General features: G+C 35.0%; 3 protein-coding genes across 5 annotated transcripts; 2 read left to right on the top strand and 1 right to left on the bottom strand.

Annotated features, from left to right (window-relative positions):
- The first annotated feature begins 497 nt into the window (after positions 1 to 497).
- LOC112461580 (ero1-like protein) lies at positions 498 to 4,499 on the top strand. Its single transcript, XM_025026872.1, has 8 exons — positions 498 to 1,176; positions 1,417 to 1,620; positions 1,704 to 1,861; positions 1,928 to 2,113; positions 2,208 to 2,254; positions 2,532 to 2,880; positions 2,958 to 3,251; positions 3,334 to 4,499. Exons 1-8 carry the CDS (start codon positions 1,051 to 1,053, stop codon positions 3,383 to 3,385), a joined length of 1,416 nt encoding a protein of 471 aa, XP_024882640.1. The 5' UTR covers positions 498 to 1,050; the 3' UTR covers positions 3,386 to 4,499.
- A 548-nt stretch (positions 4,500 to 5,047) lies between these two features.
- LOC112461534 (GTP-binding protein Rit2) lies at positions 5,048 to 7,974 on the top strand. The gene is made up of 5 exons (XM_025026804.1): positions 5,048 to 5,670; positions 5,768 to 5,824; positions 6,008 to 6,081; positions 6,212 to 6,403; positions 6,543 to 7,974. The coding sequence occupies exons 1-5, from the start codon at positions 5,493 to 5,495 to the stop codon at positions 6,774 to 6,776; spliced, it is 735 nt and encodes a 244-aa protein (XP_024882572.1). The 5' UTR covers positions 5,048 to 5,492; the 3' UTR covers positions 6,777 to 7,974.
- Positions 7,975 to 7,986: 12 nt separating this feature from the next.
- On the bottom strand, positions 7,987 to 16,045 carry LOC112461532. 3 transcript variants are annotated; one of them, XM_025026802.1, is made up of 8 exons: positions 15,379 to 16,045; positions 15,240 to 15,296; positions 12,995 to 13,235; positions 12,218 to 12,518; positions 12,053 to 12,131; positions 11,494 to 11,667; positions 10,194 to 10,292; positions 7,987 to 9,854 (listed from the first exon to the last, which is right to left on the bottom strand). In XM_025026802.1, exons 3-8 carry the CDS (start codon positions 13,159 to 13,161, stop codon positions 9,799 to 9,801), a joined length of 876 nt encoding a protein of 291 aa, XP_024882570.1. In that variant the 5' UTR covers positions 13,162 to 13,235; positions 15,240 to 15,296; positions 15,379 to 16,045; the 3' UTR covers positions 7,987 to 9,798. The 3 variants fall into 3 exon arrangements, with proteins under 3 accessions (XP_024882570.1, XP_024882569.1, XP_024882571.1); XM_025026801.1 differs by having other exon boundaries at positions 9,773 to 9,905; positions 15,379 to 16,035; XM_025026803.1 differs by lacking the exon at positions 11,494 to 11,667 and having other exon boundaries at positions 9,773 to 9,905; positions 15,379 to 16,016.

Genomic DNA, 16,045 nt, shown 5'->3' with positions numbered 1-16,045 from the left:
GTAAGGCTGAGTTTCCACTGAGCGCGTCACGCGTCGCGTCGTCTGTCGTTAACCAATCTAAACATCCCGTCGCAAATAATGTAATAAAATAAGATGTTTTGATTGGTTGCAATGGATGACGCGACGCGTGACGCGCTTAGTGGAAAGTGGAAACTCGGCCTAAAGATAACCAATCATAGGTCTGTTCTTTTTAACTGAACTTATTGCACCGTTTACCTTTCCTCTTTTTTTCTCCAACGTGCAAAAGTTTTGTCAAAAACAAGAGAAACAAAACGAGAAGGAGCTAGAAAGAAAGAGAAAGCGACAGTGAATGTACTGAATTGTGTAGATTTTGACAACATCGCCTTATGGCCAGACTCTTAATTATAAGGTCTCTAGTTATGAAGGATTTATCGGTCGAACGCCGGACGCGGTGTGAATCCTCCATTATCGCTAGATGATAGGATCGCCTTCTTCATCATTTCCGGAATCTCGCATGGGATAGGATAGCCGATAACGCATCTCTCCATGGTAGGGATAGCTCTACGCGCGTTGTCACGCGTGTTATCTCGCGCGAATCAACCTATCCCACGTAGTGCATCGCATCCGTGCTCCACGTATCTCACAAGTGTATCGTGTATGCACGTGTGCGCACGTCATATTACCCGCTGCAGACGTAACGAGTAACGAGAGACGACAGACAGCTCGAGATCCTAAAATATTGTCGCGTCCACGGGAATAAGACAGTTTTTTTCGTACGTGCATATTACGCGGGTTTTTTTTTTACAGTTATCGTTCTTTCTCAGTCGGGGGTCGAGATACACGAGATTCTCAAATCGCCCGTAATCTTGTTGTACGTGCAAGATTGTTTTGTATCCGATCGAATCATCTGATGTTTACGCTCCACTCAGCACGTAGGCGTACTGATGACACTGATGTGAAAGGAGAACGGCGAACTGAGCCTGAGCGAACCCCCAGCCGCGCTGTCATTTGCACAGTCTTTGCGCCTTTTATCACGGTCTGATTAATGTCGCGACAAGTCAGTCGCATCAGCGGCTTTTCTATGCTGAAATGAATCCCGAGACTGGTGGAAGAATGTTCTATCGGCTGCTCCTGGCGATCTTGCTTTTCCACTTGCAAGTAGGCGGAAATTATTTCGGGAGTAACTCCAGGAAAGATGATCAATGTTTTTGCAAGGTATTGAACGTCATTCTTGACGTTATTTCCTAAGATCCAAATTTATGTTTTGTGAGTTTGCTTTTACATACTTGGAGAGAAAGTTTTAGAGATTACATTATCTCTTTATTTATTTACAGCTTTTTAATAAAATAATTATAATGAAAAGATGATATCTTGGTTGAGATATTTTAATGTAATTGTTATATTTTTATACATGCTGTATTTATTGTATTATATAGAAAATAATGAAAATTACAGCTGAAAGGTTCTGTGGATGACTGTGCTTGCAACGTCGATGCCGTGGACCATTTTAATAATATGAGAATATATCCGAGAATTCAAAGTCTTCTAGTCAGAGATTATTTTAGATTTTACAAAGTGAACTTGAAACAGGATTGTCCGTTCTGGGCAGATGACAGCAAATGCGCTATACGCTACTGTCACGTGCTACCTTGCCAAGATGTAAGCATTTTTTTATATCAAATATTATTTTAAATAAGCATTATCACATTTGTCTTTTTTCTATCTTCTATAATTTATTGTAGGACGATATTCCTGAAGGTTTAAAGGGAGATATTCCAAGAGATACCCATTTCAACGAAAATCCAGTAGATAAATATAGAGCCGATGCGCAAATTAATGACTGTAGGCACAGTGCAAAAGATCATAATATAGAACTCGGTTTCCTGAACACGACAATTAGGTAATTAGCAGGATATACGTTAATACCAAGTAAAAAGTTGAAGATAAAGTATAAATCTGATTACAGCTCGGAGAACTATAAAGAATTCGAACGATGGCAACAGCATGACGATGCCCAAGATAATTTCTGCGTAAAAGAATCTAGTCCTGGAGAATACGTGGATCTTTTACTTAACCCTGAAAGATATACGGGATACAAGGGAACCAGTGCACATAGAATATGGCGGTGTATTTATATGGAAAATTGTTTTAGGTATATAATTACAGTTACATCAAACGTTACTTATGATTTTTTTTGTCGTGTCAATTTTATTCGAGTCTATATAGCAGTTTATTTTTTTTCATAGGCCTGAAAACTCACCTCACATTTTTATACAATCTTCTAAGATGAATGGTAAGTCATGCACTTCATCAATTCCATTCTTCTTCAACTTCATGTAAACCTATGGAATAAGTCAACATCACATATTTTTTCATACGATGTCTACATAGATTTTTACTTGCTTATTTTTGTTGTAACTTAAGATTATGTTTTTAAATTGTTTACATAAAATATGATTTTAATTCACTTTAAAATAGGATAGTAAAAAATTGAATAATTATACATTTAACATTAAATCGAGCATTATTAAATTCTTATTTTTGTTCCTAACGAGAATATATTGTTTCAGGAATGTGTTTAGAAAAACGAGTTTTTTACCGAGTTATATCCGGTTTACATGCCAGTATCAACATCCATTTGTGTTCAAAGTATTTGCTGGTCCCACAAGACAGTTTACAAGTGTCACCTAACAATCAATGGGGTCCCAACCTGGATGAGTTGCAAAGAAGATTTTCTCCTGAAACAACAGGTGGCGAAGGTCCAAATTGGCTGAAAAATCTATATTTTATTTATTTACTTCAATTGCGAGCTCTAGCCAAAGCTGCGCCTTACTTGGAAAGAGAAGAATACTATACAGGTAACGAAATGGATGACGAAGATACAAGATTGGCTATGAACGATATTTTAAATGTTGTTAGGTAAGTATTCTACGATATTTCATGTATCTTAAAACGTATTAAATAATTATAAATTATTCGTGCAATCTGTATTTTAGATCGTTCCCGGTTCATTTTAACGAAACGGTTATGTTTACCGGTGGAGCAGAGGCACGATTGCTGAAGGAAGAATTTAGACAACATTTTATAAATATTTCACGTATCATGGATTGCGTAGGATGTGACAAGTGTAAACTATGGGGTAAACTGCAAATCCATGGTCTGGGCACTGCGTTAAAGATATTATTCTCAGGAAAATTTGATAAATGGGAACCAACGCTTAATAACCTTAATCGAAAGTTATTCTTCCTAGAAAGAAGTGAAATTGTTGCTTTGGTCAATGCTTTCGGAAGGTAGATACTTTATATTTCTAATTTTTATATAATAAAGTGAAAGTTCTTCGATTTATTAACAACGTGTAATGAATTTTTTCAGGTTATCAGAAAGTATTTTTGAATTAGACAGATTTCGCAGAATGATGAGATAACGTATTACCGATTTGTAATTAGAGAATTTCCAGTACCACTACGAAACATCACGTAAACACATCACGTCGCTCAGATTTTCTACTTTTCTTTTTTATCGCTGTCTTTATTTATAGAGAATTTTGTTGCATCTGATCTAATTGATTGAATTGCACGTTTGCATTAGTATTTTTTATGTTGCATTTTAAAATAATTTATTATAATTATATATATTTATATATTACATATTATAATTAAATCATTAAGAATAGATCTGATCGTATTTTATCTGATCAAATTTCACACAAGTATCCTTTCTGTGCAAGAATATGATCTATTGGAATGTAAAATTTTGAAACTATGTAAACGTCAGTTCCATTGTCAGCTGCAATTAAGTTTGGACTTTAATTATTCGTTATCTCTTCCGATACTATAGGAAAGCTGTACATACATGCATACATATAAATATGCATAATATATAATTAAATGATAATATATAAGGACCGATTGCACCAGTGTTTATTCATGCAAATCAATAATTAAGTTTTCTTCCTATATTGTATTGTAACTAAGACTAGAATATAAAACGAAACTGAGAATACACCAATCAAGGGAAAAAGTTATAGGTATGTTATGCAAGTGGTTATCATACGAAGAATGTAGCTAGATATATTTATCTCGTAAGACTGGCGTCCGAATTGATATTTTCTTCCGATTTGTATAGCTTTCGACTCCGTCTGTGATAAATATTTTATCTAAGGCAACTATTTACATAACTTAAATTTATGTACATTATGCTTGTTTGGGTTTTGTTCATACAATACATATTTTTATAATCGATGTGACATCAAATCTTACTCATGTGAGTGACTCATTATTTATAAAGATATAGAATATCTTACAGAATTATTGTGTACAAATATATAAATACTTAAAGTAATATATATTGTGCAATAATCTGATTTGTACTTGTGAATTTTTGCACGTACACGTGCGTGTAGGTTTTATTAATATTATTAGACCGAAGCTTACGATATGCTATATCAATATTTTATAAGGACGATATAACGTAGTCATATAAATGAGGAAATAGAAAAATAAATTTGAGTACGACATTCCAAAAATACTCCAATATAACTTCTTTGTTACTTTTTTTCAATCGAATTCCGCCCTTTAGGAATTTTGAAATGCAGATAAATCAAGTAAGCTACGAATTTGAATTTCAGTGGCTGAATTCTCGATGTTAATTTAAAAATAATTTGCAAAGTATAAAATTTATTTCAAAAAAGTACGAAACCAAATTTAATTCGCTGCTTGTCGAAATGTATTTCTTTAATAACTTTGATTTTTCTACGGTATTGAAATGCGTACTCCAAGACGTCTAATCTTTATTTAATTGGAGTGAGAGATAAAAATTTGCATATAAATATAGCTACCTTAAAAAGGCATTAGAAATGAAATAATATAGGCTTACATATTTTTAAGTTACTCAGGACATATATGCGCGTCAACTTTTTTTTAGATAAGCATATGGTATTGAACCACCTCAAATCGACACAATTAAATGTTAAAATTGTTTTCCCTCCTTTTATTGTCGATTTCCGACCCAATTAGGGCAAGATATCACGGTTTAGCTACGAAAAATCATATAAGACAAGCATGACAAGCATTCAGTGCGTTTAGAACCATGTCGGAACGCACGCGCGTGTTTTCGTTCCCGTGACTGTCTCACGTTCTCCGCGAATCTGTCAAGTTCGGAGTTGGGCAGTTCGGGCAGTTCGGCTCGCGCAGCGATGATCAGTGGCATCAGTACTGATCAGTGCGCGCCCCGGCACTCCCGGCTCCCGGCCGCTCGACTGCGAGTCATGCTACGCGGCACCACGAAGACCTGAATCTCTCAACGTGCTTCTCCCGCGCGTTAAACATGAGTCACGACGTCGTTTACGACGTCCGTCGCACAGCAGCCGCCGGCAACAACACGGGTGTGTCCGTTGAATCGGTCGCGCTCCGATACGGCGCGGTCAAGTGTGCCTCGGTGCCTCCAGCTCCAGTCGCCGCGGCCGCCTCGTCGTAGGATAAGTGTGTCGACTGTCGGGTGCGTACGCACGTACGTGCACACGCCGCGCCGGTATGCACGGCCGACCAGCCGCCACGATGACCGCGGTGACGACGGCGGCTGGCGTCCCACGGGACAAGAACGTCGCCTGCAACGGCAAGGACGACGTGCCGGTGGTAACGCAGTCCGCTAGGAGCAGACCTAGGGTGTACAAGATCGTGGTGTTGGGCGACGGCGGCGTTGGCAAATCAGGTACCCGTCATCTGATTGATTTATATCGGAGTATCCGACTGTTTCAAACGTTTGAGTGTGTATACTATTGTAATGATTTGCATGTCTTGCATTTCAGCTGTCACTTTGCAGTTTGTCAGTCACAGGTTCCTGGACTATCACGACCCTACGATAGGTAAGTTGCGTTGTATGCAAAGAACACTGGAACTTGCTACCTAACTCTCCTGTACAGGTAGTGTGATTATTAGTAGAAAGCAAACTATAGGATGCATATGTACAGAGTCCGAGAGATTTGACGCCTAAATTTGAGTTTTTGAGATTAATGTGAAGGGAACAATGATTTTTCTTTTATTCATAGAGGATTCATATCAGACACAAGTGGTCATCGACGGCGAGGCAGCTCTCCTCGATATTTTGGACACAGCCGGACAGGTTCGAGACTCATACGTATTACAATGGTTACAACATTATACAATATATTGACATGTGTTCTTCATCCATTCTCATTTCTCGTATAAAACAAATGGGAACGGATCCTGACTCTGTGTATTATTGTAAACAGGTGGAATTCACAGCAATGCGTGAGCAATACATGCGATGCGGCGAAGGCTTCATGATATGTTACTCGGTAACGGATAGGCATAGCTTCCAAGAGACAATGGAGTACAGGAAACTAATATCACGTGTGCGCGCCAACGAGAACATTCCTTTGGTACTGGTCGGCAATAAGTTTGATCTACAGCATCATCGAAAGGTACATACATCAGATGCTGTTGAGTTGACCGCGATATATCCGATATTAGAAATTGCGAATACATCGCGATACACGTGGCGTGCAAGAACAATGAAATATTGATTTCTCGCATACATTGAACTCTCGGCGCCTATTTTAGGTGACCACGGAGGAAGGCAAGGCGCTGGCGGAGGAGCTCGGTTGTCCGTTTTACGAGACATCCGCCGCTCTCAGACAATTCATAGACGATGCATTTTTCTCGTTGATCAGGCAAATTCGCGCTAAGGACAGATCCCGCAATTTACATCGCAAGCGCAGCCGTTGGTGGCGAATTCGCTCGATATTCGCCTTCATTTTCCGACGGAGGAGACATGCTTCCCATCGTGCTCCATAAAATTGGTTTTCTATAATGAGTTCTTTAGAGAGATCATTGAACCGACGTACGGTAGCAATGACGGGAGTGATATCGTAGCAGATCACAACGAAATAGTTGTTACCCATAATTTTTTATAATTTACGCGATGCATAGTTACCCTTGTTTAGAGACTGACGAATTCACTAACAATTTCACTGCCTTATCATTGACCCCAAGACGTATTTTCAATATAGAGCAAAGTGAAATTGTCAAACGGACTGGAACGCACATTTTGTGCTCATCTTAGACCTGAGATCTCGAATTAATCATTCGTGCTGCTCAATTTAAGAAACATAGAGCATGATACATAGTAGATTTACATTTCCTGTAGAGGATACAGGATACAGCATATATACTTGTGACTTCCAGTTTTCTAGAATGACCGTTTCTTCCGCGACATTTATTTATCTCGAAGGCTGTTAATGTTTATTTAAGTCAGGTTTCACAAAATATCAGTGGCGATAAATATAACGGAACCTAAGGCAACTAACTTTAAATAAGTAAATATTTCACAAGTCTCTAATGAATCATTTGCCTGATAGTTTTCTGATAGTAGACAACGTTCAAATTTTAGTTTAATATTACATAACGTACGACCAAAGAAAAGTATATGAAACGTTAATGCAAAGCAAGAAGTGATCCTTGGCAATGCAGAGAAAAAATGCAAGATATTGTGCAAAAGCTTTACAACATAAATAACTGCAATTTTAAAAAAGATATATAAAATAATTGAATTTTATTTATTTTAATTTAATTCAATGTAAATATATATCAAAGACTATGCTGCTACAAATTATGAATGAGAGCTATATAAATTATAAAAGTTGCAGTAAGTTGCAAAGTTTAGAATTGTTATACATTTAGTATTATTAATTATTATTAACGTAAATTTTATGATCTCTAAAATATCTCGAAAAGACATTTCTCTATCGATACAGATAAATATGTCTACTACAGACATAAATAATTGAACTGGCAATAAAAGTAAATATTATATTATTTCTGTACAAACACAAAAGCTCAGAAAAAATATCATGTAGGCTTTAATCGGAGCTCATATATATAAATATTATACTCTAATTCAAAGAGCATTCGAGTGCAGTTTAATATTTACATTAATTATCCTATGCAGCGCTTGTTAAATACATATATATATAATTTTATATAATTTTTAAAAATTAATCTAATCAGTCATTAATTATTTTTTAGTCATGAACTAGTGATGAAAAATTTGTAAAATAACAATTATTTTAGTACGTAACAATCATTAAGACGGAAATCCGCATACTAATTATCTAGTCGTTACTTAATTTTTCCTAGTCACATTTTATATTTCGTTGTAATATATTAACATATTATTTTAATCATAGGGGTAACCCGTCGATTAACGCACAATTTTCCATAATAATTCTCGAATGTTTTGTTACATATTATTATACAATATTGTGAATGTATATGCATATATGTGTATTATTACATAGTGGGTGCGTTCCGGTTCACGCATGACGCGCCTATAACATCACTTATCCTTGTTTAACATTTAATGAACAACAAGGATAAATGATGCATTATGCGCATCATGCATAAAACAGAACGTACCCATACTGTTAAACGAGACATAGACATATTGTTAAATGAGAAATAGATTTTTATAATATTTATTTAATATTATGTTTGTATAACTTAACATTTTCTATGTTGAAGTCAGTTATTGCAAGTTCATATATAATGTATGTACATATAATATACATATATATTATGTTATTGACTATTAATTAATTTTATAGTAATAACAGCAAGTGTGACTATTTGTAGCAGCAAATATAAGTATTATTGGCAGCATTTATGATAATGGTTTTGCAATATATAAAATTCATAAAGAATGACCGTATCGATTAAAATAAATATACCAATATATATATATATATATTGCATGTTTAGAGAAATTTACATAATGCGACATTAAAACATGAAATATTCATACATTCATATCAGTAAAAGAATATTATAATTATTGTCTTAGAATTAAAAAAATGAATAACAGAAATACCCCTATTAATGACATAAAGTCATCATCACCATATATAAAAAAGAAAAATTGCTACATGTCATTAAAGATATAGGTAACGTTGTCATTTTATATATCACGTCATTTATTAATTAGCTGTCAAATAGAGAGATAAGCCTCAAACATAATACGACACAAATTATGGATCTCGTACATAATAAGAGAACATAATGGAAAATATAGTGACAAGCATGTAGGGAACAATAACTTATAATTTACGAAGACAATATGATAATCAACGATCACTTTGATGTTATATTTTTATTTCATTTACATAACAAATTTTAATAATGTATAAAATATTGAGAAAAAGGAACGGCAAGCTAACGCATGTAATCTTTTACTCAATAAGTATTTAGTAAACTTGATGCTGTACTACACAATAGTACAAATAAACATCACATAAGTGTAAACCGTAGGGATTTTGCAATGAAATTATGAAATTTTATGTAAGCTGAGTATATTTTAGATATGTACTAACAAAGATATACAAAACTGATATATTTCACATCATGGATATAAAATAATTTTACAGTAAGATGTAAGGAATGTAAAGAAATAAAACTTTAAAATAACTAATTAATATCATGCCTAATTTTCATAATTAAAAATTTGTTACAAACTTAAACTGTCATTATCTTTGATGGAAGCCGCAATAATACTTTTTTGTATCAAAATTTATTTCCATTATCTATCAAACAAGACTGCAATAAAACTGGCAAAGAAAAATAAACAAGTATAGCTATTTGATTAAAAATTTGGCGCATTCTTATATTTTTATGTAAAACATTTACAATTTATTGCGCATAGAGCTTCACTATTTCCTTTAAGTGATACAAAATGCTTTATCAGAAAATTATTGCAGCACGTCTTATGTCTAAAAATTGCTAATGTAATAGCTATATTGGCACTCATTTTCAGATCTCTCAATGATCACAGTATCCGTTTATTTGTGGCATCTTGCGTTTTATCTTCTTCTTCATAATTGTCTGGAAGTAGCATAGTTTCTTCTGTGCTTTGTATGTCATCTCCATTGTTATCTACATAAATGATTAAAAAAAATTAAAAAAAATTATTGCGTTTTATTGTCCTTTTTCAATTGTTTTAAAATCCAGTTTTCCATGAAATAGAATAATACATATGTAGCAATAATAAAATAAAAAAGTAAATCTAATTAAAAATTTATAAAAAGTAAACTAATAAACTTGTAAAAAAAAAAAGTAATAACAGGAACACGAATATCATGACATCATGACTTTTATAATTTGTAACATTTCAGTAAGTGAAAATTAAATGTTTGCAATGATATGTTTTAAAGTTCTAATTACCACGTGCACGATTTTCAGGATCGTCCAAGTCGTTGGCAACTGGGATATCCTGTTCTGCGGTATTATTTGATGGTCCATTGGCTTTCGATTCCGTTTCAACTGAAAGCCATGTAAGCTAAGTTACTATACTAAAGTAAAAAGTTCGTATGTATTTCTGAAAAATTTTAATTATTATTTATCGTACAGAATATGCAAATGACAACTGTATATATAATGAGAATCATTATTATAAACGCGTTAGTAACTAATAATTATTAACGCAAGTTCCATCAGTATTTGTATATTCCATGCGTGGTTAATATAAAATACGTTAGTTTTTTAATAATATTAATTTTGCAAAGTTTTTATAATAATATTAATAATTATCCGCAACCAATCCTTTGGTATAGCCTGGAAGCAGGAATGTCTTGCTGAAAGTGTTGTACACGTAAGATGTTTTTCTCCTACCATAGATATAACTGTAACGTATTTTACGCTTGATATTTTTAGCAAAGAGTTAAAAATGTTACATAGTTTATCACATTTTTTATTGTTTGTATATAGTTTTATAGATACAAATCAAAAGTTATAATTCACATTAAATGCTTTCAATATATTATTTAATCATAAGATTCTATTATAAATACAATATTGCAACAAGCTGTAAATAAATCGCAAAATATACTACACAAACTTGATAATTCTCATAACTTAGTTATAAATATAATATAATCTTGTTTCACCCTACTCTTTATATAAAGGTTTACTGTACATAATTTAATTTTTATCTTTTTCTTTAAAATTAGCCTAAAAAAGAACAATGCGTTTAATATTGAAACAATGAAAATAACAATTTAATACAATTCTTATAGAAAAATAAATTATTGCATGGCACCTATTGACTCATCTATCAAAACTTGTGCCTGTGTTATTCAGCATATAAACTGTATAAGCTATATAAATACTTTATACTATTCTAATATATACAAAATTAGATCTTGTAAAATATAAGGAAGTTAACTATTACATTTTTATTTTATGAAGACAATTTTGTGTTACAATACTAAAACAGTCTTTTTCGTATGTGAAAGTTTCAGCGTTCGATATTAGAGAAATAATAGTTTATATATCATTAGAATGCACCCGAAGGGCCGAGCACGATCTACAGCTTAGTTAGAAGCGATACAGTGGGTTTTTCCTTAATAGAGCTTTAGTCACAGATGTATGAAAATGTGAATTATGTACAAATCTACTGCAAACTTTTAATTTCATGTCTGTGGCAGCATTCTCTCGCCTCGAGGACGGAGAAAGGTATCACTACCTTTCTTCAACATAGTCACTGAGAAACGAGGAGTATGGCGCACAGCACCAGGTGGGTCTGTTGGTAGGATCGGAATTCCGTGGAACTTCAAACCTCGCTGACCAGCTACGGATATTCTTACAGCAGACTCCGGTACAGGATGCAACTGAGACTTGTTAATGACCACTGTCGTTGCTAGATCAGCAAATTCCGACAATATCTTATAATACTGAGTCAGTTAAAAATGTGCAAGGGGAACGAGCTTGTAGTCGCATTAATTCTTGCGTGAGCAGCCCAATCGCAGTTAGAACTTAATGGGAATATTGACGAGATTTGAAAACAAGATGAAGTTGGAGGGTATTTTCTTCCCGCCGTTAAAGCAGGGTGCAATTAGCAATCTAAATTAGCAAATGTCTTCATTCGTACAATTATGGTAATACACTGCAGATATTTCTTGTATATTAAATAAAACTACGTAAAAAATTAATTTCGATAAACACTCGAATGCGGTTATTTATCATAATAGAAAACTCGGAACATGTGTCAAACGAAATTTGTAATAAAAATAATTATAACTTACGTGGCTGGAGATTTGGAGTTTCTTTCTTCTCAGGTGGTGAATTACAACTAAGCTTGATTTTATCTACTTCTCCTTTCAACTGCAAAATCACCATAAACCTTTTTTTTTACATTTTTTCAATCACCCTCAATTTTGCATAAATACTATTAAATAAAAAGTTCATACCCTATCTACTTCCTCTTGAAGTTTTTTATTTTCATCCCGCTTTGCATCTAATTGAGTATTAATGGTGGCCTTTTCTAATCTCAATGTTTCTAACGTTGCAGTTTTCGTGGCATCCAGTTTGTTCAACGAGTCCAGTTCACTTTTACACATAGTAACTGAATCCTCGAGCTCCTCGTTTCTCTTTTTAAAATCCATCTGCTGTTCCAAGCGGACGTGCAAAGAAGCCAATTCATCTTCCGTGTGTTTAAACCTTTGCTCCAAATTACCACGCAATGTTACGCACTGATCTCTTTCTTCAGCACTGAAAGAAGAAATTAATTTCTTCGTTAGAACGACATTTGAAACTGCGTCAAACATTTTTATACGTTACAATGAATAACAACCTAAAAACAGAATCTGGCAATGGTGATATTACAAACATGCATTGTGCAAGTAAGCCACAAGCCAAAATTTTCATGATAAAGAAATTCACGTATACGTGTATAGCTTTGTAAATTATATAACAATCATAATCCAGAAAGAGTAGAAACTCGCAATGTTTCTGCAATGGTCTGACATCAATATTTCAAGCAGCTACATTCATTATAAACATTTAAGTGGCATGGTGACATAACTCTTTGGTAACCACAAATACCACAATGACCACAACTTAATTATGAATGACTGACAACTGTAACTCGTCACAGAGACAGTGGTTAACAAAATTCAGGGTATACACAGTAGATTTTGCTTGATGCGAAGCAACCAGCAGCGAGCAGCGACGTTGCTGGCTCTCACCTTATTTTGAGCTGCTCGTTCAGGTCGTCGATCTGCCTGATGAGCTCCAGATTCTCGGAAGACAGGGTCCACCAGCTGCAGACGAGCATGAGGCACGCCAGAAGGAGTCCTCCGACCAGGAGAGGCGGGCATCTGCCTCCGCCGACCCTCATACCGTCGATTCCCATCACTCTTGCTTTCGTGTCGCGTATGCCGGATGCCGGTTCTCGCTCAGCGGAACATATGCCGAGTTGTCGCCGACCTGTTATCGCCAGTGCACATGCAAACAACAATCTACGTGTCACGCGCGTTCTTTTGTGAAACGTGAGCCGCGGCCGCGGCGCGCTACGTAACCCCACTCCGTGGAATGCGATTCTCGTTGGACGACGAGGAGGCGAATTCCACGTCGACGTCGTCGACGACGCGTTGCGTCCTGCGTCCCGCCTCTCTCAGGAACACTTTCGCATGATAACCGTTTGAAAACCGCGTATTTTAGGCACTTTACAACGGGGGCGTGCTCCGATATACGCTGCCGGCACCGGCAGCGATACGACAACAGCGTTTCCTGGATCCTTTTTACAGACGTATATACAGGGTGTCCCAGAAATGACGGATTAAAATTATACAATTAAAAATGTATGGGATCTCCGGGATTCTATCTCATCTTCGAGTATTCGATCGAATAACGTATTTCTGCCATCGCTTTTCGATATCAAGCGTTGGCTATTTGTTTATGATTAAACCTGAAATTTTGTGCGTGACTTTATTTGTCAGAAATTAAACGCGCAGAGCTTTTGTTATATTTCAATTAAAATTTTCATTAAAATCTTTTGTACATACATGTCGCGAGAGACGGCGACAAGTATTTCTCTCGTCAGTTTACTTCGTACATACATCTATCGTTTTTATCAACAATTGACGATACGCGATTTCTAGTTTCTAGAACACCACACACCACTGACAATTTCCGATCTTCACGCGATAACGTCGAATGATCGATCGACGTCTCTCGTTATTCAAGTCATTATTTCCGTTTGTCGGAAGTACTCGTTTACCATACATTCTTAATTTATTTAATTTCAAATAAAAAAACATTTCCTTCGTTTTCTGTATTTTAATCGCCATTGACGTGGCGCTCATTTGTCAGCGGCTACGAACTATCGGCTTCATCTATGATAGCGAAAATTGGAGCTCGACAGCAACGGGTACCCGGTATCATCAAGCAACCTTGATGATAAACGCACATGCATATTTGGTATAATTACACGATATAAATCAAAAGAAGTAAACAGCAAAAACAATTAAAAAAAGCCAAACTTCGAGCAATAATAGGTGTAATTTGTTTGTAATTTGTAATTTGAATATATAAATTTCAATACCTATTATTGCTCGAAGTTTGACCTTTTTTAACTGTTTTTGCTGTTTGCTTCATCGAGCGTAATTTTTTCGTCAAAAAAAGTAAATTCTCAAAATTAGCGGTTTCTCTAAGCATCAAATATACATTTGCTTCCTAACTTAATGTATAACGATAATGAACGATACTTGAATAATTAATTAAAATTCTTGATACGACACTTCGTGAATGCAGGGAATCGTTTCAACGATGGTAAATTGCAAATCGATTTTACGAGAGAACTTTTTCAGTGTGCTTGTCTCCATTTCTATACATAACTGTCGATGATGGAGAAACGCGTACGCTTCGTGCAAGAGTGATACAATCGAATAGATCCTTGAAGGAGATGGATTTATTTATGGTTTAGATGTTTAACGATCTATTATCCCTTCTATAGATGCTGAATCATTGCGCTGTGTGAAATCCGATGGGTATGCATTAGGAAAACGACCTTGCTATATCTTTCTCTTCACAATTCCCAACGAAAACATCGTGTATATCGACCTACCAGCACTATTTGCAATTTAAATGACTGGAGCAGCTTTACTAATATATGGAGCAGATTGAATTAATTCGACGTGAAAGAAACATTAATCTATGAAAAAGATCGATTGAACGCTACTGTAAGGTAAATTGTCATTTTGCTTTACACCCTCTTTCATAAGTAATAAAAGTCATAATCGTATTTCTTATGTACTTCATAATATCTCTGAAAAGAATTAATTAATCACCTTATTATGCCACATCTATAATTCTCTATTCATGAAAATTAAGTAAAGTAAGAAAGTTGTTAAGTTTTGACTTGAACGTCATACAATTAATGTCCTTAATTAAAAGTGTCTAAATTATAATACATTATTCTAATGCCAATACCTTTAAATTGCAGTATCACGCAAGGTGGAATTTCAGCAGACGAGCACAGGTGAACATCTACAAGCGACACATGTGTACAAAAACACCGCGTTTATTCAGTCCTCTTAATTATATATTTATATATAACATATATATTTACTTAACGCCGTTCCATCGAAGAGAATTCATAGCCGATTAGAGCGAACGGAAAATATATCACGGTCTCGATGAGAGAAAAAAATCAACGGGATCGTACAACCGGATTTACGGCGAGCGGTTCTTTCTAATCAACTAATTAACACAGAGTTGAGGACAATCGATTGTATATCATCGGTTGCGAGCAGTCCCGTCTGTGAACAGGATGAGACTGACGCGCGACTCGTCGTTTGTTCGCTTATTATCTCTCGACGAGCGCGAGATCGCAACCAGTAACACCGGTCCGATAAAATGCATTCCCGCTGTCGCGATGCACTTTTCGCAGCGATCGAAACTGTTCCGACGCTTATTTATATATAGTAATAGACTTGTTTGCTAGTCGTTTATGCAGTATTTCTTTTCTTATCGAGTCTAATCAGTTTTATCGATTTACTTTTTGATTTCGTAAAACCTTAGAAAAATGGAAATTCGACGCGCATTCAGAAATTTCTATCGATCACCTGACACAAGAAGATTAATAGCGTTTGTGATTCGAGCCGATTGCTTATAATCATTTTTAATAATTGTGGACTTGATTTATATTTTTTATATTTCCGATTATTAATATTGCTTATCGTATAAAATATATCCGAATTAGTAAAAGAGAACACGACAATATTTTCGTCAATTTT

The sequence above is a fragment of the Temnothorax curvispinosus genome, unplaced genomic scaffold, assembly GCF_003070985.1.
Source record: "Temnothorax curvispinosus isolate PA1 unplaced genomic scaffold, ASM307098v1 QBEX01011515.1, whole genome shotgun sequence".
Classification (NCBI taxonomy): domain Eukaryota; kingdom Metazoa; phylum Arthropoda; class Insecta; order Hymenoptera; family Formicidae; genus Temnothorax; species Temnothorax curvispinosus.
The sequence above is the reverse complement of the archived record's forward strand: the minus strand, read 5'-3'. Positions and strand labels throughout refer to the sequence as shown.

Bases quoted from the DNA above. Each gene is read 5' to 3' on its own strand.
- LOC112461580 (XM_025026872.1), top strand. From the start codon at position 1,051: ATGAATCCCGAGACTGGTGGAAGAATGTTCTATCGGCTGCTCCTGGCG. The intron at 1,862-1,927 runs GTAATTAGCAGG...ATCTGATTACAG, and splicing joins TTCCTGAACACGACAATTAG to CTCGGAGAACTATAAAGAAT. The intron at 2,881-2,957 runs GTAAGTATTCTA...TCTGTATTTTAG, and splicing joins GATATTTTAAATGTTGTTAG to ATCGTTCCCGGTTCATTTTA.
- LOC112461534 (XM_025026804.1), top strand. From the start codon at position 5,493: ATGCACGGCCGACCAGCCGCCACGATGACCGCGGTGACGACGGCGGCT. The intron at 5,825-6,007 runs GTAAGTTGCGTT...TTTTATTCATAG, and splicing joins CTATCACGACCCTACGATAG to AGGATTCATATCAGACACAA. The intron at 6,404-6,542 runs GTACATACATCA...CGCCTATTTTAG, and splicing joins ATCTACAGCATCATCGAAAG to GTGACCACGGAGGAAGGCAA.
- LOC112461532 (XM_025026801.1), bottom strand. From the start codon at position 13,161: ATGGGAATCGACGGTATGAGGGTCGGCGGAGGCAGATGCCCGCCTCTC. The intron at 12,519-12,994 runs GTGAGAGCCAGC...TTCTTCTTTCAG, and splicing joins AACGAGCAGCTCAAAATAAG to TGCTGAAGAAAGAGATCAGT. The intron at 12,132-12,217 runs GTATGAACTTTT...GTGATTTTGCAG, and splicing joins TTCAAGAGGAAGTAGATAGG to TTGAAAGGAGAAGTAGATAA.